Raw genomic sequence first — 23,957 nt, forward strand, 5'->3', positions numbered from 1 at the left:
TACATTGTGCATAAGAGATCAGTTCTGGAATAAACCATGTAGGTGTGCATCTTGGCTCCAACGTTTACTAGCCTGTGACTTCAGGAAAGTTCGACCCCTCCATGTGTATGCATCTGTAGAAGTAACTAGAAAGGCAGATGTACTTGTGATGAGCACTTCTCTGGGTATTTAGGTTCCGGCCTAGTGTTGACTTGGCCAGCTTCCTCAGCTGTAAGCTGGAGCTAACCAGACCTGCTTCCCAGGGCAGGGACAAACTGGGGGAGTTGGTATCACAGCCTTCATGGGGCATGCATTTTGCCTACGGTAAGGAGCATTGCAAATGTCGTGACGATAGCGGTGACACCTGGTTTTTGGCAGAAAGCCTCCCCAGGCCTGCACATTGCCTCCAAGCAGAGCACTGAGGAGGAGGGCACATCGCCAAAACCACTTACCTATAGCTGGATCTCAGGATCTTCTGAGGCTGCCCCAGCTCTTCAAAACCAAGATAGGTTCCTCTGAGCTTTGCATTTCATATCCCAGCAAAACACTAAGACTTCTCAAGATTGGGGAGAAGAAATTCTTTCTATTTCTCATGCTCCTCTGTGTCCAGAGATGTCTCTGCACCTCGCTACATCAACCCAGACTCAAAACTCAACACTTGGTATTCCCTGAAATTATCTTCTTTTACCAAAGTGTCAATGAACAGGTTTTTTTCCCCTAAAGATTTTGTATTTTTTCTGAAGGAGGGACATTTTGTTGTCGATGTGCAGCAAGTAACTTAAAGATTCCCATTAGATATTTTTGCTTTCTGGAGACTTCTTTATGATAACTCAGCACTGGGCATTTCTCTCTGTCTCTGCCTCCAGCTCCACCAGCTCCTGTTTCCAACCACTCTCCCGCTACGCCCACTCAGCTTTGTATTTCTTCCCTTTGTGATACGGAGCCATCCAACGCTCTTTGGCTCCTGTTGGCCTACATACATACATCAGTCAGGTGCACTGTAGACCAGAGCCCTCTGCTTTACTGGGATCCCCTACCTGCCATCGAGGAGCGATAGAAACAGAATCTGTTCTATTATATGCAGTTAAGCCCATTTGCTAACTTGTGGTCAAAATGCTAAATGCTATTTGTCATATGGTTCTGTGGCCCTATTCTTAAAGGAATTTGCCTTTGTCATATTTGTTTTTATTCCAAAGGTGTCCCTCAGCCTAATATAACTTGGTTGAAGAGAGGAGGACCTCTGAGTGACAATATTTCCTTGCTTTTCAATGGATCCCTGTTGTTGCAGAACGTTTCCCTTGAAAATGAAGGAACCTATGTCTGCACAGCCACCAATGCTCTTGGAAAGGCAATGGCAACATCTGTACTCCACTTGCTGGGTAAGTGTCAGATTCTTCTGGTTCGAGTGCTTCCTCTGATATGTACAAAGCAGGACCCAGTCTTGTCGATTCTGGAATTGAGGAGTAAACAAGATGGACAGTAGATGGTTTTAACCATGGCTTGTCTCTTACACTAAATCTGACATTTTGTCCTACCAGTTCTTCTCTTAGAAGCCTGTGATTTTCTTGCTAATACTTCTCTGCCCAAGAACCTACACTGGCATATAAACTTTTCTGCCTAGAATCAAGACCCTTCATGTTCTACCTCTGTGTTTGCTTATCTGCTCACCCCAGCCCTCATTCCAAGCTACCAATGAGCTCTGTTCGGGTCAACATGGTTTCCTGTCCTATGATCCAACAGACTCCCCCTCCCACATGCTGTTTCCTCAGAAGTACAACCTCCAGACACTCTGCTCTCCAAAGAAGTGTCCCTAACTGCCTTCCTCTTTGGAGAAATGTAGGGCCAACTTCTGTCCCTTACAGAAGAGTTCCTACCTCCTGTGGGAATCCTCTGGATTTTGTTTGACCTCTTTTCTCTGGTCTAACCAGTTGGTATCTGATGAAGTCCAAACACATGTTGCTCTCTGATATGTTTCCTCTTTCACTTATGTTTCCTCAGCTAAATTGCAGATTCTTTAATTATAGAGACCATAAGTGATTTTTTTTTGCATTCCTGAAGATACAATATAGTAATAAGGCACATAATAGGTACTCAGTAAATACTAATCAGTTGCGTCTTAAGACACCTTACAGTTGGGTCAGTAATGTCAATTGGAGAAGTTCATTACAATGTGCCCCTTGGCCCAGGATGACAAGCTGCTTCTGCTTCTTCTCCTATCTGTAGGGATAATTTCTGGAGTTCAACAAATTCTTGTCACCAAAATGGGCTTTAAACTGTTGAGGTTTTAGGACTCAGTAAAAAATACTCCACGTTCCCATCAGGGTTTGGAACCAGTTGAGAGTTGATGACCAAAGTCAATCAGATGGGCATTAGGGATCATTTGTCATTCTTCTCTGTATCCCCGGCGCCTAACACAGGTGTAGTGAGTGTTAAAAAAGGTGTTTCACAAATGAATGAACTTGAGTTGTTGGCAGACCTGGTATGAGATTGTTATAGAATCCACTGTGGAACCGAGAGGATGATGGAAGAGCCTTCTCCATGGCTTTTCTTGTTGGCAGCTTGAGGTGCCCAGGGATACGCACAGGTGGAGATGCCAGTGCGGGGATTTAGAGCAGTTGTCATGCACAAACCACTTTGGTCTTCATTAACGCCTCTGATAGTTACAAGAGCACAGGGTTGGGGGCAGTCATTTTTAATCCCACTGCATAAATGAGGAGACCCACAACTCACAGAAAGTTTTCCTGGAGCCCAAATATATACCCTTCTCTTTGAGCGTTCTTCCCAAAGAGCCGCCGTGGTCTTCTAGGATCTTGGAATGGAAGATTTTCAACTGATGGGCTTGGCCAATCCGGTCTGGTTCTTGAATGCCTTCCCCACGCTCTGAGAAGTGCCAGCCCCATTCCTTGCTTCTGCTCCTCTCCACTCAGGAAGCCACATGGCTGTCTCAGCCCTGCCCCACACACCTCTTCTCTCAAGAGTCCCTCCCACTAAGCAGCTCATGCCTTTGCTTAACTTGACAGAGGAATCCAGAATGTCTTACACGTCACGATACATGGCATTCCTCCACCACCCTGCTCTTAAAGCTTCGTGGCCTTCCTGAAAGCCCACCCTCCCCACCACGTGAGGTCCCCTATGAAACCTCACTCATTCTCCTGCTGCCAAGGCTCCTCTTGAGTGCAGGAGCTCTGCCCTTCTCGGCTGCCTCCTCCAGTCCCTTTGGGAATTTTGGTGAATCCACTTTCTTTCCATCTTATTAGGCTATAAACCCTGAAAACATGCAGAGACACTACGTGTTAGCAGAGTTGCTCTAAATAAACCCCTGTAGCACCCCCCACACCCAGACCCACACGTAACTCCCAGATCTGTGTGAGCTGAGCACCCAGGATGGAGCACTGCTTTGGGAGAACCTGACTTCCTAGTAGTTTTCTTCTTTACGGACACTCAAGCCGGGACGAGGATTAGATATTGTTTAACTGGAAAACAAGGGCTCCTTTTTTCTTTTCTTTTCTTTTTCTTTGTCAGAACAAAGACGTTTGGACAGTAAAAGCGTGTTTCCCAAGGACCGTAAAAAGCATATGCTCCAGACATCCAGCGCTGGAACCAACAGCAGTGACCCAACAGGAGAACCCCTACCTCCAGGTTAGAGATTATAACTCTTCAGGGACTTGCCATTTGTGAGGCCTGTGCAAGGAAAGGGAGTTAGCTGCAGGGCTCCATGTTTTGCACTTCTCAGTAAGTAAAATTATTCCTAGGCACTTGGCCAGCTTTCCCATTGCCCTGAGTCTTCTGTGGCTCAGCTTGTTCCTTCCATATTGAAACGTTTTTGAAAAACAAATCACTCCTGAGGAAGCCCCCAGAGCTCATATCCCAAATGTGCATCATTATTTGTGATAAAACAGGGATTGGCTTTCCAGTTTTAAAACTATTGCCAACTTGGTAAATATTCACAGGGGGAAGATTTGCTAAAAATTCTGGAACCAATTCTTTTATTTTTCTTTTTTCGTGAATTTTCCCCCCTATACTTACTAACTTTGTTATGCATCGCTGTTTGGTCAGGAGAACCTAAGTATTTCAAGCTTGCAAAACTCTTTAGGAGGCCAAGGGAGAGACGTAGAGTGAAAATCCGAAATGCTGGAATCACAGGAAACCAGTACAGATGATCTCAGATTCTTGGAGCTCAGAGTGAGAAAGTCACAGAAGGACACAGAGAAGCTCCCATTAGACTTCATGCTTTATTATATCTCCTATACGGAACAATACTGGCTACATCATTTTGGCGTTTTAAATCTTGAGCAAGTACTTCTCTTCTGCAGAACACATCCCAAAGAATAGTTCTGCCTGTAGGGATTCTAGAAATGTAGTTCCTAGGCTCCCACCTTCTCAGTTGTAGGGAGAGCACAGAAGAGGAAAACAGTGTTGGGCCACCAATCAAACAATCCAGTTCGTGTTATTTATAACATCATTCTCCAGGACTGTTTATATGTGTCTTCTCCTCTTCCAGACATACTACTACCATTATAAAAGGCACTGCTATCCATTCATTCAGATTTGTCTTCGTCTGTTTGGGCTGCTGTAACACAAACCACACACCGGGTGGCTTATCAGCCACAGATATTTATCGCTCCCAGTTCTAGAGGCTGTGAAGCCCGAGATCAAGCACGAGCAGATGAGGTGTCTGGTGAGGGCCCACTTGCTGTGTCCTCATGTGGCAGAAGGAGTGAAGAGGATGCCTGGGTTCTCTTCTGTAAGGGCACGAATCCCCTTCATGGGGACTCCACCCTCATGACCTCCTCACCTCCTGAGGGCCCCCCCCAAAACCATTTCACCAGATGTTAGGATTTGACATGGGAATTTTGGAGAGACACAAACATTCTGTCTATAGCAACATCCAAGAGGTGTTTGCCCAGAGCTTACTCTTGCCAGGCCGGGGGTACAGAGGTGACCTAGCCCTTGGGAAGCTCATAGTCTATACAGGCAGGCAGTCAGGTAAACAGGTATTTTGAAGCAGGGTGACAAGTGCTGGCATAGAAGGATCACCAAAGGCACTGGCAGCACTAAGGAAGGGGCCCGAACTCTCCCTGGAGAGGACAACCACGTTTTCATGTAGGCCATGATGTTCATTCTGGGAAGAGGAAGAACAACAATCCAGGCAGAGAAACAGGTGTGCAAAGGCAGATAGGAATTCCATGTGGAAGGGAGCATGAAATCAAAGAACTCCCTCAAATCAATTAATTTAAAAATTGGATATTCATGAGGCTGAAACTGCGGGGAAAGTTGAAGCCTTTGGAGTATTTAAACATTTGGTTTATCAGCACTGCCTTCCTTGTTTGATGACCTCCTACACACACACAGACACACACACACACACACACACGCACACACACACACGCACACCTGCACACACAAGCACATACATGTGTACACATTCGAGAATATGCCAGCCCTTCAGTGGATCGTTACCTTAGCATTTCAAGGAGACTCATTTATTAATTGAACAACTACTGCTTGAGTACTAATATATAACATGCCCTGTCCCGGCAGTGGGCAGGACAGAAGAGCTCCCCCACTCATGGACTTGGCATTCCAGCAGGAGAGATGGACAATAAACAAGGAAATAAACATATATTTCCCTGTGGTAAGTGCTTCGAAGGAAGCAAAATAGGGTGATAGCCCAGCGATTGCATGCAGCCACTTTGGAGAAGAAAGTCAGGACCAGCCTTCTAAGGAGGTGAGAGTTGATCCCAGACCTAAACAATGAGATAGAACCATCCATGCACAAAGATGAGGAAGGAGCATTTCTGGCAGAGGAAATAGTGCCAGGACCATAAAGTGGGAACAAGCTTAATGTGGTCAAGAGACACAAAGAAAATTCATGTGATGGGGGCACAGAGGGGAGAGGGAGGGGATATGAAATGAAGTTGGAAGGTGGTTGAGGACCAAATCATTCAGGGCTTTGAAGGTCACTGTAAATACTAGAGTTTATTCCTATTTCCCCAGCACCATTGGTTGAAGAGACTGTCTTTTCCCCATTGTATATTCTGGCCTCCTTTGACCATATAAGCATGGGTTTATTTCTGGGCTTTCTATTCTGTTCTATTGATCCATCTATCTGTTTTTGTGCCAGGATCATACAATACAAAGAATGAAACTGGTCCACGTTCTTACACTATACACTATAAAATAAACTCAAAATGTATCCGAGACCTAATTATGAAACCTGAAACCATAAAAGTCCTAGAAGAGAGCAGAGGTGGTCATCTCTCTGACATTGTCTGTAGAAACATTTTTCTAAATATGTATCCTCGGGCAAGGGAAACAAAAGCAAAAATAAACTATTGGGACTACCTCAAAATAAAATGCTTTTGCGCAGGGAAGGAAACAATCAACAAAACAAAAATAACAACCTACTGAATGGGAGAAGATATTTGCAAATGACCTATGTGATAAGGAGTTAATATGCAAAATATATAAAGAATTTACACAGCTCAACACCAAAATAACAAATAATCTGATTAAAAATGGGCAGAGGACCAACAGACACCTGAAAAGATGCTCAACATCACTTATCATCAGGGAAATGCACATCAAAACCACAATGAGGTATCACGGCACACCTGTCAGAATGGCTAGAATCAAAAAGCCAAGAAATAGTAAGTATTGGCAAGAATGTGGAGAAAATGGAACTTTTATTTACTATTGGTGGGAATATTGGTAAACTGGTGCAGCTACTATGAAAAACCCTATGGAGGTTCCTCAAAAACTTAAAAATAGAACTACCATATGGTCCCGTAATTCCACTATTGGGTATTTATTCCCCCAAAAAAAAATGAAAATACTAATTTGAAAAGGTTTATGCACCTCTATGTTTATAGCAGCATTATGTACAATAGCCAGGATATGGAAGCAGCCCAGGTGTCCATCAACAGATGAATGGATAAAGACAATGTGATATATATACACAATGGAATATTACTCAGCCATAAAAAATAATGAAACCTTGCCATTTGCAACAACATGGGTGGACCTAGAGGGTATAATGCTAAGTGAAATAAGTCAGGCAGAAAAAGACAAATATCATATGATCTCACTCACACATGGAATTTAAGAAACAAATGAACAGAGATAGATGAAAAAAAAAACCCTCTTAAATACAGAGAGCAAATGGATGGTTACCCATAGGCTGGGAAAAAAATTGGCCAAACATATGTCGTTGAAGAACTTATATCTAGACTATATAAAGAACTCCTACAAGTTAACAATGAACTCTCCCCCCCCCCAAAAAAAAACAACGGGCAAAACACTTGCACATACAGCTCACAAAAGAAGATATACAGATGGCATCAGGGAAACGACAGTTAAACCCACAAAGAGTGACCCTTCCACACTTACTAGAATGGTGAAAACATAAAGACTGACAACGCCAGATTTGAGTAAGGATGTGAAGCTCCTGAAACTCGTACGGGTTGGTGGTTAAGTGTGTAATCGGGTATGATCACTCTGGAAAACTGTGTGGTAGTTTCTAAGAAAGCTAAGCATACACCTACCTTTGACCCAGCAATTCCACTCACAGATATTTGCCCAAGAAAAATGAAAATATGTTCACACAAAAATTTGTACAAGAATGTTCATAGCAGCCTTCACTTCCTAATGGACACCAAAAGGAGACTAGATAAAGTATGGTATATTCATATGATGGACTATTATTCAGCTATAAAAGAATATTATTCAGCTATGCACAGCAATACAGTTGAATTTCAAAAATCTTATGTGACGTAGAAGAAGCCAAGTGCAAAGGACTACAGGAGTGAAATCCAGGAGCAGGTGACACTAATAATGGATACTGATGGAAATGAACAAGTAATGGCCTGGGTGGGGGAGGGGAAATGATTAAAATAAATCAGATTAAGAGAATTGATTAAAATAACTAAATTAAAGATTAAAGTTGATCAAATTAGGAGGAGACTTTGGGTGATGAAGCATTTTATATCTTGCTTTGCATCGTGGTTACAGAAGTACATACAAGTGTGAGAACTCATAAAACTGCACACCATATTTCTGAGCATGTTATTGTCATGGTTACAGAAGTACATACAAGTGTGAGAACTCACAAAACTGCACACCGTATTTCTGAGCATGTTATTGTATGTGAATGACACTTCAATTAAAAAAAAACCCACACATGTTTTAAAGAAATGTACGTGTTCCCTGCCTTGAAGCGTCAAGGTGTCTTTGTGAAGTATGGTGTAGTAGAAAGAGGTAGGTGTGGAGACAGACCGACGTGGTTTCCAGATGAAGGACCTTGAGCAAGTCACTTAGCTTTTCCCCGCTTCAGCACGTACAACTGATCCAGTTCACAAGATGGCCGTAAAGACTAAGTGAAAAACTGATGGCCAAGTGTCTAATTCAGTACCCTCACCTGGGAGGGTCTCCATAAACCCAGCTATTTTAAAAAATGGTTTCAAATAAACTGTAATCCTGGGGGCCCCACTAAAAATATGTACAGTTCTGCTTTGCAGATGACACCATACACAACGTAAGACAAAAATTCAAAAATCAGAAGGAAAATCTGGAAAACAATAAGTTAAAGAAATCTCTCTGCTCTGTGTGGACACAGCTGGTAGCGATCAAGTACTCATGACTGTGACAGGAAAATCTGGGACCTTCTGTGGTCACACACAAATCTGTCATCATCGTATTGTCCCTCATCTTTTTACCAAGTGTCAGAAAGGAAGGGAAAGGCTGTTCGGAATGAGGACTAAAATTAAAAAGCCATCATTACTGGAGGTGGTCAGCTTCAGCTTTGCTAGAAGGGAACTCCCATTTTTACCTTTCCAGATGTCTCCGTGACAAATTATTCATGCAGTTCCAGGAGTAAGCTGAAGTTTAGGTAAGAATTCACGGAAAAGTAAGAATGGAATGAAATGCATTTTTAACCTTACTGCTTAATCCCCGGTCCCTGCTAAACGGTCTTTCATTTCTCCGCCTGGCCCACATTTGAGAAATAGAACCACTGAGCATCCCCCGGAGACACCCTCCTCTCTCGTCCTCTTGGCTCTGCTCGGAGAATGCCGAGGAGCCAGCCCACAGCACGGAGCACCTCCTCCCTCTTTCTGGGATTTTTCTGGCAGATCTAGCTGGCCTCCAATAGCGCCTCTCCCAGGCTGTGGTCCAAGGGCCCCATGCTGTCCGCATTCCCACCAGTAAGTACAACAAGTCAGTGGAGGACACGTGAGATGTAAAGGAGGCCTTCCACTAGGTGACGGCGTACTCTCCGAGTGCTTCTAGAAGAAGCAGATGGGCAGCCAACCAGAAAACAGCTCCTGGTGGTCTGCGGCCGTGTCCCCTCCAGCTCCATCATCATCTCTCATTCAGGGCTGTCATGACATTTCATTTCCTTTCTGCAGAGCCTTTTTGGGAGCTCGGTAACTGGACGCATTGTTCTGCCACCTGTGGCCACTTGGGAGCCCGAGTCCAGAGACCCCGGTGTGTGCTGGCCAACGGGCAGGAAGTGAGTGAGGCCCTTTGCCAACACCTCCCGAAGCCGCTGGCTGGGTTTCAGCCCTGTAACATCCGGGACTGCCCCTCAAGGTACGTGTGGTCCCTCTGCGTATCAGTAGCAGGTTTTTGCGTGGGCCAGAAGACATGGTGATTTGAATTGCCTAACGCATCGCTGAGGTGTGTTTAGCAAGCACCCTGCCCCGGGCATGCTGCTAAGAGCTGACGTGAACCACTTCACCATGACCTTGGAGGTAGATGTTACTTTCCTATTTCAAGGCGGGAGAGCACCCCGAGGCCACCCAGTTACAAGGGCAGAATTCAAATCCAGATGATCTGTGTTCAGAGCCTCTACTCTTGACCGCTACCCAAATCTCTCCCTGCACTCACAGTGCTATCTGGTCCTTAGTAGAGCTGGTCCCATGGTTTGCCTCGGAGATAGCGCGGTGGGCCGGCGTCACTGGAGATCCTGTTCAAAGTGCCATTCCCTAGATTCCACACCGAAGGTCAAAACCACGCATAACCTTTCTAGGTAATAGATGATAGAAATCAATAATTTTAACATGTCCAAAATCAAACTCATGATCTCTACCAAAGCTGGTACGCCCCCAGGCTTCCTGACCCAGTGACTGCGTCTCATACTCTCCTGTTTCTCTCACTTCCACCCGTTCTTGTCCAGTTCCACCGTTCCCCCGGGAGCTCACACCATCAACGTCCCTCACATGGACGGCTCCAGGATCCTCCTGACTTTGTCTCCCTCTCTAGAGTACTCTTCCCATGTGTAAGCAGAATGGTCTTTAAAACACAAATTCGCCATGATGCCTCTTTGTTTAAAACCCTTCAGAAACTTCTCATGGTTCTTAGGACAAAGGCCAAAATCCCTAGCACTGGGAGCACGTCTGTCTTGCTCATTTTGTTCACCCTAGTGTCTAAACCAGTGCCTAATACATGCTAGTGCTCCATAAGTATTTGCTGCCTGAATGAATATAGGAGTGAGAGAACAGAAGTCCCTCCATGCTTGCGCCTCGGGCTGCCATCCTCTGTCCCAGCCTGGCTATCTGATCTCCACTCCACACTGTCTTTTTGTCTCTGAAATGTGTCTTTCTCTTCACTCAGAGCCTTCGCACATGCTGCTCCCTCTGCCTAGAACACTGTTCCTTCTCTTTCCACTTTGTTATTTCTGTTCATTTCTTTTCAAGGAAACCGTCCCTAACCTTCCCCTCCAAGCTCATCCAGGCCCCTGTGCTGGATGTGTTTCGTATTTTATCATTCATGTTCATAGCTCTTACCACGATCTGTCTCCCACAAGACTGTCCAGCCCAGGAGGGTAAAGCCACAGCTGCTTGCAGAACACTTTATACCCAGCACTTAGCATAATGTCTGCCCCATTATGCACCCTCCACAGAGATGTGCAGAGTGAATGAATGAATGATGGAATCACAGAGTCCCTAGCAGGTAACTGATCAACACCAGAATCCCCAGTAAGATAAGACAAGACGAGACGAGACAAGACAAGACAAGATGAGTAGCATTTATGGACCACAACTGCGAGACGGATACTTTGTTAGAGAGAGTGCCGTCCTCGCACAAATGCCCACGCTAATCCACTGACCTGGGCCTTGGAGGGGAGTGGGAGGCAGGGTCACCTTGGCAAACAGAACAGGTACCTGGGAGCGTGTTCTAGCACGGCTGTGGCCGTCGGAGGCTGACATGTCTGTCGGTACCCGTCCGGTGCTTCAGAGGAAGGTCTCGCACTGAGTCACCGGTCCCTCGGGAAGCAGCGAACGATGCTGCGATCACTCAGGGCAGCTGCTCATGCCAATTCTTGATTCTTACAAAGTGGAGCGAATTGTATCAGGGGCCGTGTCTGTTACGTATTCTCCAGCCTGTGAACGTTTCTAGGACCTACAAGAGACACCCCAAGGTCTTGTAACTCTAGGGCTCTCCACACTGAGGGTCCTTCGTTTTCTGTGCCGTGGACGCCTCTGGTCATCTGGAGAAGCCTGGGGATCCCTTCTCAGGACGAGGGTTTTAAATCTGTAAAATAGAATATACTCGATCACAAAGGAAACCAGTAACATTGAAATACAGTATTAACATGTTAAAAAATGATGATACGGTAATAGATATCCTTCTCTGTTAATACATTAAATAATACCGAGCAGTACATTTTGAAATGGTGATGAATGTAAATGACATTCTGAGGTGCCTGCCGCAACGGTAATGTCATGTAAAAATACCTATGGTTTCCACTGGTAACAAAATCACAGACAGTGCTAATACTACTGTATTTTGTGGCTGATATTTTTATAACTAAAGGAATACTACATTTCGGTTGCAGCTCAGTGACGACGAAAAGGTAATGCTTTGCCCGTCCGGGTCCGCGGTCCCTTGGAGTGCCCTACAGCTCAGGTTAGGAGCCCCTATGCGGCAGGATCCCCTCAATGATAGAGCACCCAGTATCCCAAAGGTGTCCGCTCCGAGTGTTCTGTCAAGGAAGTGTGAAAATAGGGTCAGATAAACCTAGAATCCAACCCCAACTCTGTTGGCATGTGGTTATGTGACCATAACCGAGTTATTTACCACTTTGAACATTGGTTTCTTCCCTACAAAGAATGGGGACAACATGTTAATGTCTCCCAGAGCAAATAGCACACAGGTGCTTTAAAAATATTTTCTTCCCTTTGGTTTCAGTGGTTGAAATCCACCTTTTTGAAATTTCCACCTAATTTTTCCCTAGCTGTGCTCTCTGGGGCCACGCAAGTGCCAGCTCTCTCATCCTTGCTCACGGCCTGACCCCACCCTGTGTTCCTTGTCTCTCCCTGGAAATTCTGTCGCTGTCCTGAACAAAAGAGAGATCTGAGAGGAGAGCCAGGGGTTACCTGCGCTGCGGTTCAGTCCCCGAGAGGCAAGTGGCGGCCCCCAGCCGGTCGCAGTGTTAGGATCGATGTTGAGGACACTCCCTGTAGGGGCCGGCCCGCCGGACCTCACTGAGCTGCTCTAGTTTTTACTCCCAGGTGGTTCACAAGCGCATGGTCAGAGTGCTCCGTGTCTTGCGGCGAAGGATTCCACAGTCGGCAGGTGACCTGCCAACGCACCAAAGCCAACGGCACCGTGCAGGTGATGTCTCCAAGAGCGTGTGCTCCTCACGAGAGGCCTCTGGGAAGAAGGCCGTGTTCCGGTCATCCTTGTGGCCAGTGGGTCGCTGAACCAGGGGGCCAGGTACAGCGGTGGGTCTAGTACTTTGACAGTGCTGTGATCACCCCTTTGCCTCTCGTACATGTTTTTTTTAATTTGGGGGGAAACACCTGATTGATCTCTAAGGTGAATGTGTCTGCCCTCAAGGGTTAGGTTTGGAAATCATAGTGTTCCTGTCTTCCGGTATAAAGGTGAACCGGATTTGGGTTCTTTGAATACAGGAGCTCAGGGACAGAAGTTCCAAGATTGGCTGGTCTGGGGCAGTGAGAGTAAGAGCAGACTTTGAGAAAAGGAGCAGGGGAGCATTAGTAATATGTGCACAAACATCTCCTAGCCTGTATCCCAAATACCACCTTGAACAACATTATAAATAAAAAACATTTGGGGAGGGGCACCTGGGTGGCTCAGTCGTTAAGCGTCTGCCTGCGGCTCGGGTCATGATCCTGGGGTGGTGGGATCAAGCCCCGCATCGGGCTCCGTGCTCTGCGTGAAGCCTGCTTCTCCCTCTCCTGCTCCCCCTGCTTGTGTTCCCTCTCTCACTGCCTCTCTGTATATCAAATAAATAAATAAAATCTTAAAAAAATTATTTGGGGAAGAATATTGAAGAAATGTCTAGGAACCTAATTAGTCGGCTAGGGCTGGCGTGACAAAATACCACAGACTGAGCGCTGTGGAGAGCAGAAGTTTATTTTCTCACGATTTTGGAGGCTGGAAGGCCAAGGTCAAAGTTCTGTCAGGGTTGGTTTTGTGAGACCTCACTTTCCCGCTTAAAGACAGCTGCCTTCTCACCGTGTCCTCACGTGGCCCCTTCTCTGTGCAGAAAAAGAGAGAGAGAGAGATTTCGGGTGTCTCTTCCTCTTCTTATAAGGACACTGTTCCTAGCAGCTTAAGGCCCCACCCTTATGACTTCATTTCACCTTTAATTTCCCCTTATAAAACCTGTGTCCAAATACGGTCATACTGGGGGTTAGGGCTTCCATGTACAAATTTTGAGGGGACACAATTTGGTCCATAACATTCCGCCCCCTGTCCCCCCCCCCATTCATGTCCTTCGTGTGTGCCAAGAACATTTATCCCATCCCAATATCCTTAGAAGTCTTGGTCCATTCTGTCCTCAATTCAAATCCAAAGTCTCACCAAATGTCACCTAAATTAGGAATGGGTAAGAAGTGAGCCGTCCTGACACAGAATTCCTGTCCCCCTGTGAACCTGTGAAGGCAGACTGGTTACATACTTGCAAAATACAGTGATGCGACAAGCAGAGGACAGACGTTCCCTTTCCAGATGAGGGAAATCAGAACAGGAAGGGGGCGGTGGGTCCCAGTCAAGTCCAAAATCTAGCACGGCTAATTCCATTAGATCCTAACACTTGAGAATAATCCTCTTGGGCTTGATGCTCTGCCCTCCAGACCCACCATGGCAGTGGCACGGCCCCCAGGGCCCCAGACAGCAGCCTCTCCCACATGGCTCTTTGGAGTGTCCTATCCCTGAAGCACTAGGCAGGGGCAGCAGGGCCCCCGGAAACTGGAAATCGAGGAAACAGCCTCTGCCTACCCAGCCCCCGGCCTGTCGTGAGAGCAGCAGCCCTGGTGAGCTCTGGATCTGGGGTCATTCTTCCCTCTCCCTGAAGGATAAAGCATCTTTGCAGCTGAATGGCTTTATGCCCCCTGTAGCATCCGCAGTTTCTAAAGCCTTCCTTAACTGGGTCCCATCAGGTCTGTCCTGGCACAATCCTATCTCTATTCCTGGCTTCCGCTGGGATGACTGATTAACCCCACGGGGAATCTCCTTACACAGTGATTGTGCAGCCACACACTTAGTGTTCCTTCCAGAACATACTTTCTCATTCTTTGAAATATGGATGGACTGAGAATTTTCTGAATCCTCCAGTTATGATTCCTTTTTGTTTAATGATTTCTTCAGTTTATCTGTCCACTCACATTCTGCTGTAAGCACTAAGGGAAGCCAGATGGCACCCTGAACACTTTGCTTAGAAAGCTCCCCAGCTGAATATCCAATTTCATCACTTGCAAGTTCTATCATCCACAAAACACTAGAACACAATTTGGCCAAGTTTTTGCCATTTTATTTTTTTAAAGATTATTTTATTAGAGAGAGAGAGAGAGCATGTGCACATGAGTGGGGAGAGGGGAAGGGGCAGAGGGAAAGAATCTCAGGCAGACTCCCTGATGAGTGCAGAGCCCAACGCGGGGCTCACGCTCAAGACCCTGAGATCATGACCTGAGCCGAAACCAAGAGTTGGATGTTCAGACGACTGAACCACCCAGGCGCCCCAAGTTTGCCATCTGAGGATGACGATTGCCTTTCCTCCAGTTCCCAGAAGCGTGTTCCTTACTTCCACATGAAACTTCATCAGAGTCCTCTTAAATGTTCGTGTTTCTAACAATGTGCCCTTCAAGGCAGTCTAGCTCTTTCTAGCATGTACCTCAAAACTCTTCCAGCCTCTACCCATCACCCGGTTCCAGAGCCACTTCCAGTTTTAGATACTTGCTACAGTAGCACCCCTCTTCTCAGGACCAAAGTCTATATAGCTGCATTAGCCAGGGCCCTCCAGGGAAGCAGAACCAATAGGGGGTGCGTGTGTGTGTGTGTGTGTGTGTGTGTGTGTGTGTGTGTGTGTGAATTAACGAGTTAATGCAATTATGGAGGCTGACAAGTCCCAAGAGCTGCAGGGTGAGTCAGGAAGCTGGAGATCCAGGACAACCGATCACGTCTTTCCAGCCCAGAAGCCAGCAGGCTACAGACCCAGGAAGAACCAGTATTTCAGTTCAAGTCCAAAAGCAGGAAAAAGCCAATATCCCAGTTCAAAGACAGTCAGTCGGGAGGAGTTCCCTCTTACTTACTTGTTTTGTCCTAGTCCGCCCATCAACTGATTGGGTGAGGCCCACCCACACTTGTGAGAACAATCTGCTTTCCCTTGAGTGCTGATTTAAATGTTAATCTCCTCTAGAAACATCCTCCCAGAAGCACTTGGAATAATGCTTGGCCAAATATCCGGGCACACCATGGCCCAGCCAAGTTGGCACATAAAATTAACCAAAACAGAACCCATAAAGAAAAGTGGAGCACAGTGTTGAGACACCCACAGGAAAAGTAGGACACGTAAAGGTACTGTCTGTACTGTAAAGATGTCTGCTCCCTTAAATGAACTGAGACACGTAATAGAATTCCACCAAAGACTACGGTAGAATTCGTTTTGGGAACTTAGGGTAATTCTGACATTCATGTGGGAGAACAAATGAGCACAGGAAATTTTCAGGAAAAACAGCTTGGTAGAGTGGTGGACAGACCTTCTTTAGCTGGTGTTATCTGGTTCAGTGTAGGAGTAGCCCTGAGTCATGCAGTGAAATGAGAGGACAGACCGTGTTGACTGGGTTTAAAGTTCAGTGGTAATTAACCATAGCGGAAGAACGGTTTAAAAAAAGTGTTAAACTGCAAGAGGTTTTTTAAGGAAATTAGAGAAGATCTAAATGAATAGAAAGACACCCCATATTTACGGGTCAGAGCACTTATTGTTAGGCTGCCCATGCGCTCCAAACCGACCTACAGATTCAGGACAACCCCCGTAAAACTCCCAGCCGGCTTCTCTGCAGAAATTGACAAGCTGATCGTAAAATTCATAAGAAAATATAAAGGACCCAGAATAGCCAAAACAATCTTTTTTTTTTTTAAGATTTTATTTATTTATTTGACAGAGAGAGAGACAGACAGCGAGAGAGGGAACACAAGCAGGGGGAGTGGGAGAGGAAGAAGCAGGCTCACAGTGGAGGAGCCTGATGTGGGGCTCGATCCCATAACACCGGGATCACGCCCTGAGCCGAAGGCAGACGCTTTAACCGCTGTGCCACCCAGGCGCCCCATAGCCAAAACAATCTTGAAAAAAGAACAAGGTTGGAGGGCTCCAACTTGTGGGTTTCAAAACTTACTACAGAGCTGTAGTAATCAAGACAGCGTGGTGCTGACAAGGGGTAGACATACTGATGGCTGGAATAGAATTTAAGGTCCAGAGAGGAATTTTCTAGATCTGTGTCAGTTGGTGTCCTACAAGTGTGACAAGACCATTCAACGGAGAAAGAATAATCTCTTTGACAAATGGTATGGCACGACTGGGTACCCCCCCACACACACAAATGCAGCTGGGCCCTAGCTTATGCAGTATGCAAAAAAACTAACTCCAAGTGGATCAAAGACCTACATTTAAGCGCTGAAACTATAAAGCTCTTGGAAGAACTGTAGAACTAAATCGTCACGCCTTGTGTTAGGAAATGGTTTTTTAGATAGGACACCAAAAACACAAGCTACAACAACAAAAACAGATACACTAGGCAACGTAAAAATTAAAAACCTTTGTGCTACAAAGGACATGACCAGGAAGGTGAGTGGAAATAGAACCAGCATGATGGGAAGGGCCTTTTCAGCATAAAACAGAGCAGAAGGAAAAATTAATATGTATTATGACTACATGAAAATTTAAGAACCCCACATCAGAAAAAAATTTTTCTATAATTGAGCTCACCTTAACCCACAAGCCTCCACTTTTGCTCAGAGCAGGAGAACCCAACCTTGACAGTTGCTTATGGTTCTAATCCATGTCATTTCTGGGCCTAAGCCGTGTCAGTTACAGACTGGCCCCGTCCTTTTCCCTTCTCCCCAGAGATGGTCGAAGTTTCTGGGGGGAAGAGGAGGAGGAAGATACCCAGGTATCTTTCCGGCTCTGAGGGAAGGCTGTCTGGTCCTCAGAGTGGCACTCCCATCCCCCCGACTTGCCCGGGTGACCACTGGGCCCCCCTCAGTGCGTAGCCTTGGTACCGCAGCACGCATGAGCTCACAGGGCTGTTTCCGCCGCTTTGTGCTTCTGTTCCAGTGTCCTGCACGGTGCCTGGGTCGCGCTGGGAGGATGCAGCAGCAGCATGCCCCGTGTCAACACCACAACAGCTCCGACCCCCGGTGTGACGACAGAAGGAGGTACTGACCCGCCCCGGGGTGACACGAACCCTGTCCTGCCTCTGTCAGTGGCTGTGACTGCCTGAAAATGGCATGACTTCTCCTGTCCACTGCCTCTCACAACTGACAGTTCCCATCCAAAGATGATTTCTTACCGTGCCATCCTCGATAGTATACAGGATGCTGAAAGATTCATTAATAGGCACTATTATAATTACAGATTATTTGGACATGGAATATATTTAGAGAGGAATGCCCCAAAGAGAAATAAAAAAGAAGAGTAGCGCTGAGGACAGATATTTTTCCCTCTGTCTACAAAGCTGGTCAAACCTAATGATATTTCATTTAAGTTTACAGATTAAATCTTCCTCATGTTTTCAGTGGACCACTGTATTCCTCTGTCTAGAAACTGTGTTTTTTTTATTTTAAGATTATATTTATCTACTTGAGAGAGAGTGTAAGAGAGAGAGTATGCAGAGACAGAGGGAGAAGCAGACTCCTGCTGAGCAGGGAGCCAGAAGCAGGACTCGATCCCAGGACCCTGGGATCATGACCGGAGCTGAAGGCAGATGCTTAACTGACTGAGCCACCCAGGCCCCTCTAGAAACTGTTTGGATGAGGATGTTGGCACAGTGGTTTAGCAGAGAATGAAACAAGCTGTTACCTTGTGAAGGGGCTTAAACACGAAAAGAGTTTGCTTTTCTCTTATGTAGGAGTCGAAGCTGGTGCTCGGTTTGGGGTAGAGGGGCGTTGTTCCATGAGGTCACCCCGAGACCCAGGCCCCTTCTGCCTGGCGACTCCACTGTCCCAGAGGAGTGCGCCCCAGCCAGCGTGGAGTAGGGAGAGAGCCAAAAAGCACACGAACGAGGGAATGCGGAATTCTCCCACTCTGTTACTGTGTGACCCGGGCTCCCCAGCCTCCCAGTCTGCAAAATGGGGTATCGCCGTCCGTGTAAAATTATGGTTCTGAGGTTTCGAGTAGTTGGCTTAGTGTGAAAGCATGTAAGCAGCCTGGGTCATCGAAGATGCTCGAAATATGTCTCCGTTTCCCTCCTCCCCACCCTGAGTGTTGCCAGAGAAAATGAGATGACCTTGACAGTTGGCTCAGTTTCCATTCTGAGCCTTCAGTAAGGTTTGGCAGTGTGGAGTCCACTGTGTTTCCTATTCCCCACAATACAATTGAAGCCAGAACTATTTTCCTCAAGTGGAAAATGTTTGGAACAGCTGCCCTCCTTCTCAACAGGCAACCTAGTTTTGTCTTTTGCTGAGAAGATAGAGACCACACACAGACTGATACGGATTACCCCAGATGTTTCCCTTTGCACTCTCAAAGATAGACTTAGGACGCAAACACGGGTGTGGATTGAGCTTTCTTTTTTAACATACCTGATGTACTTTTCCGAAACTTGCTTTTTCTATTTATCAACAGATTTTTTCCCCATCTTAGTACGTAAGATTCTTTTTCATTGTTGTATTTAACATTATTAGCTCATTCCATTGCTGATGGACATTTGATTGTTTCCGGTTTTTTTTTTTGTGTTTTTTTTTTTGCTATTACAAACAAAGGCTGCAGTAAACATCCTAGAGCATATCTTTATGCACTAAAAGATATATTTTGGCATGGCATGGGATCGAATTGATAGGCATGTTCATTCTGATACTACTAAGTTACCATCAAAATGTCTATACCAAGAGTATACGTATGAGGGTTCCCCCTTTTTATGAACATTATATGGGTTTTCAGTCTTTTTAAAAATGTTGCCAGTCTGATGGGTGAAAAATTACATCCTGTTTTGATTTGTACTTTTCTGATTACTTTTGAGAGAGAGAGAGAGAGAGAGAGAGAGAGAGCACATGCACGCACTCGCAGGCAGAGGGAAGGGGCAGAGACAGAGGGAGAGAGAATATTAAGCAGGCTCCCCAATCAACGTGGAGCCCAACACAGGGCTGTCTCACGACCCTGAGATCATGACCTGAGCCCAAATCAAGAGGCAGACGCTCAACCAACTGAGCCACCCAAGCGCCCCTCTGATTACTTTTTATATACCTTTTGGTTTCTTGTATTATGTTCTCAAACCCATCTATTTTTCTTCCATCTCCACCATGATTCCCTGTAGCTGAGCCATCCCACTGTCCCCCTCCACCTGTTGCTTCTTTCCATCCCAGCCCCGCACTGCAGCTGAGCGATCCTTTCCAAAATCAGGTCTGATCATATGACCACTGCACCCCATCTCCCTGACAGATTAAAGCCACTTTAGAGACCTCACTTGCTCGTAGGAGGAAGGGTGACTGTAGTCTGTAATGTGGCCTAGAAGATGCCACACAGTCAACTCCTCCCTCCCTTTATTTATTTACTTTTTAAAAGATTTATTTATTTATTTTGAGAGAGAGAGGGAATCTCAAGCAGACTCCCTGCTGAGCAAGGGACCTGACACAGGGCTCGATCCCACGACCCCAAGATTATGACCTGAGCTGAAATCAAGATTCAGACGCTTAACTGACTGAGCCACCCAGGCGCCCCTCTTCCCTCCCTTTACAGCCGCATCCCAAACCTCACACCCCTTCACTCTTGGCGCTCCAGCCACGGTGTCCTGATGTCCTTCCTTCAGGACGCACACTGGATGCACCACAGGCTTTCCAGCCAATGGCAGCTAAAACAAGAAGCAGAAATATAGTGGAGAGTATAGAAGGCATAGAAGGATCTACCAGGAGGCTAAATATATGGCCAAATGGGGCCTTAGAGAAAGAGATGTGGGGGCGCCTGGGTGGCTCAGTCCGTGAAGCATCTGGCTTCGGCTCATGTCATGGTCTCAGCGTCCTGGGATCAAGTCCCGCATTGGGCTCCCTGCTCAGCAGGGAGTCAGCTTCTCCCTCTGCTGCTGCCCCTCACCCCCTGCTCATGCTCGAGCTTTCGCTCAAATAAATAAATAAAATCTTTAAAAAAAGAAAAAGAGATGTGGAGATGAACTGAAAACGTGGAAGTGTTTAAAAGAAATAGAAGAAAGATTTCTTGGGAGGGGCCTCAGGGGCATGGCCACCACTGAGAAAAGTGACAGAGGGGGTGCGAATTAGGGGAGTCACGCCAGCCCCCATACAACACGGGGTCCCGAGGTGGCACTCCCCGACGCAGAGAGTTTGCTTCCAAAGCGGTGATTCCTCGGAATTATCTGGGGCATTTCTTTACAATAAGGATTCTCAGGCCTTACCTGGGACTTCATGAAGGGGAATCTTTGGGAGTGGAGCCTGGCAATCTCATCTCTTTAAAGCTGCTGGGCACTTGGGATGACCATCAGGCTCGGAATCTGTCCGCTGGAGTCCATGGTTGCATCTGGCTGATGGTGAAAGGAGTGGTCTGAGGTCGGAGAGGAGCTCGACTGAACAGGAATGAGACATTGGGGAAGACTAGCCGAAACAGGGTGACTTCGCGATTTCTGGTGCCAAATCCGCTTTTGTGTTTTAGACATAGTGCCAGTGCCCAGACTGTGTCCCCCTGGCTCTGGTGTCCTGGTGCCCAGTACTGTCCATGGCCAGGAGGACATGGGATGCTCTGTGCTGGACCGACCTTTCTTTCTTTCACTGGGTCTTCAACGACCCACGTCTGGAGCTGCACCTGCCACGTTGGTCTCTAGCTCCCTGTGTCCTCTCATCTTTAGAGGCTCTGGGGCTCCTTCTGACTTCCCACTGGCCTGCCGTCCATCAGAGCAGAAGGGAGCCCTGTTAGTTAAGGTCCTTTGGGCTGGAAACAACAAAAGTCGACTTGGAATGACTTATGCAAAAAAGGTGGGCAATTTCTTATTAAGACGGGACCACTCAACACTCGTGCACAGCAATTTGGTATCCTTTTAAAATACATTTTTGGTGTATTCTGTGAATGTTCAATTTTTTTCAGTAGATAAAGCTCTGCATGGGGCAGGGAAATGGCTGAGGAGTACTGGGTCTATGCCCGGTTGTCCAAAGCAACTAAGCTTTTGGCGGCTAGGATTCATACCCATTGGGGAAAACAAAAGCCCTGTAATTAACAAGATACCCTCCTCTTCCCTTGTATAATCTTAGTTTGGGGTGACCCTGTTGTTCAAATAAACCTTTTGATGGCGTCTCCCCCTACTGGCTACTCAGAGTACTGCTTCCAACTATTCGTAGTACTACACCGCCCCGCCACCCGCCAACGCGTCAGGTTATCACAGTTTTCTCCATCTCACCATGTTTCCAGCGGCATTCCTACACTCCTTATAGATCACATGTGCTGGTAAGGAGCCTCTTACAGGAATACAAAAATGCCTCAAGAATTCAAAGAGGGAACGCCATCAGACCGCAGGAAGGACTGTGACCAAGAAATGAGAAATCATTGGGGTTTTTTCCTCCTCTGGTCTCTGCAGCTCTCTGTGTTTTGCTTCCTTCTTTGTTATTTTCTGGTTCTCTGGCCCGTGTGGCAGAATACGGCCAGCACCGCTCCAGTCCTTACGTTTACAGGTCTTGTTCCAACAATGTCCAAATTCCTGGAAGAAGGAGAGTTATTGAACCAGCTCCGCGAAGCTAGGGCTCCCTTCCAGTCGCCTGGGGGGTGGGAGACAGTCCCGTGTAGTGCAGAGAGATCGCCCAGGACCCCTGCCACAGGGAACAAGGGCGTTTACCCCAAAGTGGGTCCACCAAGCTGGCTCTCTCTTATGGGCTCAGTATCTTCCAGAGTCAGAGGGCACCAGCTCTTGGTTCTGTTTGAAAGGCTGGGGAACTGGGATAGATCCCTGTCCCCTAACGGTCTTTGTGGCCTCCGACTAGGGGTCATGTGGGGCCTAACTCTGTTAGAGTGCCGTCCCTCGGCAGACGAGCTCGCTCGCACTCACATTGACACTCACACCCGAATCTGTGCCGAGTGCTTCGGTGCACACATCCGAAGGCTTGTTAGCAAATCTGAAGCGGCTGGTCGGGAGCCGAAACTGGCCCGCTCCAGCTTTCCAGGACGCCGCATCCCTCCAGGCGCGTGTCTTGACTCCATGTGGGAAGGGAGTGGAACATGTGGTTTGCCTGCCTGTCCTTGTCACCGCTGCGCCCCCAACCGCGCACCGCGCAAATCACGCACCTGTCGCACAGGGTCCTCATCCGGAGACCTTCAGTGTATTGAAAACAGAGTTTGCCGAAAGGCTTGCTCCCGGCAAGAAGTGACACCCCGCTTCCCCGTTTTCCACTTTTTGTGGTTTCCCTTGTTTTTTGTTTCTTTTTCCTCTTTCAGACCCACGTTGAGGAGGAACTGCTCATCGGGGGCTTGTGACGTGTGTTGGCGCACGGGCCCCTGGAGGCCCTGCACGGCGGCCTGCGGCCGGGGCTTCCAGTCTCGGAAAGTCGACTGTGTCCGCGTGAGGAGCTGCAGACCCGTGGCGGAGACACACTGTGTGCAGAGAAGGAAACCGGCTTCCTGGCGGCACTGTCTCGGGCCTTCCTGCGAGAGTACGTACCCCGCTCAGGTACCGCCGCCGGCCGGCTGCCTGGTCCCAGGAGTGCCCACCGTGCTGGTGGCATCCTGGGACGCGGGGAGATGAGCCGCTTTGCTGTGGTGTGACTCAGCGTTCTTTAGAGAACAGTCGAATCACTTGGGTGTCAGTGGTGTTGGCTAGGATGGACTTGTCACCACCTCTGACCGCCTCCCCACACTCCCCTTCTGCCTGGAGGGAGGTCTCATCTCGTAGGATGGGGACTCTTTTTTTTTTCCTGTTAATATTATTTTTTATTTATTTGTATGTTCAATTAGCCAGGGTATAGTACATCATTAGTTTTTGATGCAGTGTTCAGCGATTCATTAGTTCCATATAACACCCAGTGCTCGTCACCACACGTGCCCTCTTTAATAAAAATTTGACATAGATGTTTATATTATTATATTATTATATATTATATTATATGTTCATATACACATATATTTTATATTATATATATATCATAATTGTTATATTATCTCTATAAAACTTAATCATAACTATATTTTGCTAGGGAGCAGGTCTGTTGCTTTTATCAGTTTTCCAAGGGGTCCACCCCCTGCTGTTCTCAGCACCCGGAGGAAGAGCATGGGCCAGAAGGGCCAGGAGAGCATGGTGAGGCCACTTGGCCTGGCTGAGAAGTGAGCCCCGTGTGCTCCTGGCTGTCGTGCAGGGCCGTGCCTCTAACCCAAGCCTAGTGGGGTTGCTCTCAATTTTTTTTATTTGAGTCCAGCTGACACACAACATTGCATCAGTTTCAGGTGTAAGACGTAGTGATTGGATGGCTCTATCCGTGATGCTGGGCTCCCCACAAGTGTGGCTGCCCCCGTCACCACCTGTCCCCACCCGGCG

At 47.0% G+C, this 23,957-nt stretch overlaps 1 protein-coding gene across 1 annotated transcript in view; it reads left to right on the forward strand.

The window, feature by feature from the left end:
* Positions 1-23,957, forward strand: part of ADAMTSL3 (ADAMTS like 3) — a 333,594-nt gene that overhangs the window by 307,362 nt on the left and 2,275 nt on the right. Inside the window, exons 24-29 of the mRNA XM_040642874.1 lie at positions 1,176-1,358; positions 3,502-3,618; positions 9,384-9,567; positions 12,492-12,696; positions 17,558-17,658; positions 22,865-23,079. Of these exons, the coding sequence (XP_040498808.1) occupies positions 1,176-1,358; positions 3,502-3,618; positions 9,384-9,567; positions 12,492-12,696; positions 17,558-17,658; positions 22,865-23,079 (1,005 nt within the window). The remainder of the gene's footprint in view (positions 1-1,175; positions 1,359-3,501; positions 3,619-9,383; positions 9,568-12,491; positions 12,697-17,557; positions 17,659-22,864; positions 23,080-23,957) is intronic.

Source organism: Ursus maritimus, unplaced genomic scaffold (assembly GCF_017311325.1).
Source record: "Ursus maritimus isolate PB19 unplaced genomic scaffold, ASM1731132v1 scaffold_27, whole genome shotgun sequence".
In the NCBI taxonomy this organism is placed as follows: Eukaryota; Metazoa; Chordata; class Mammalia; order Carnivora; family Ursidae; genus Ursus; species Ursus maritimus.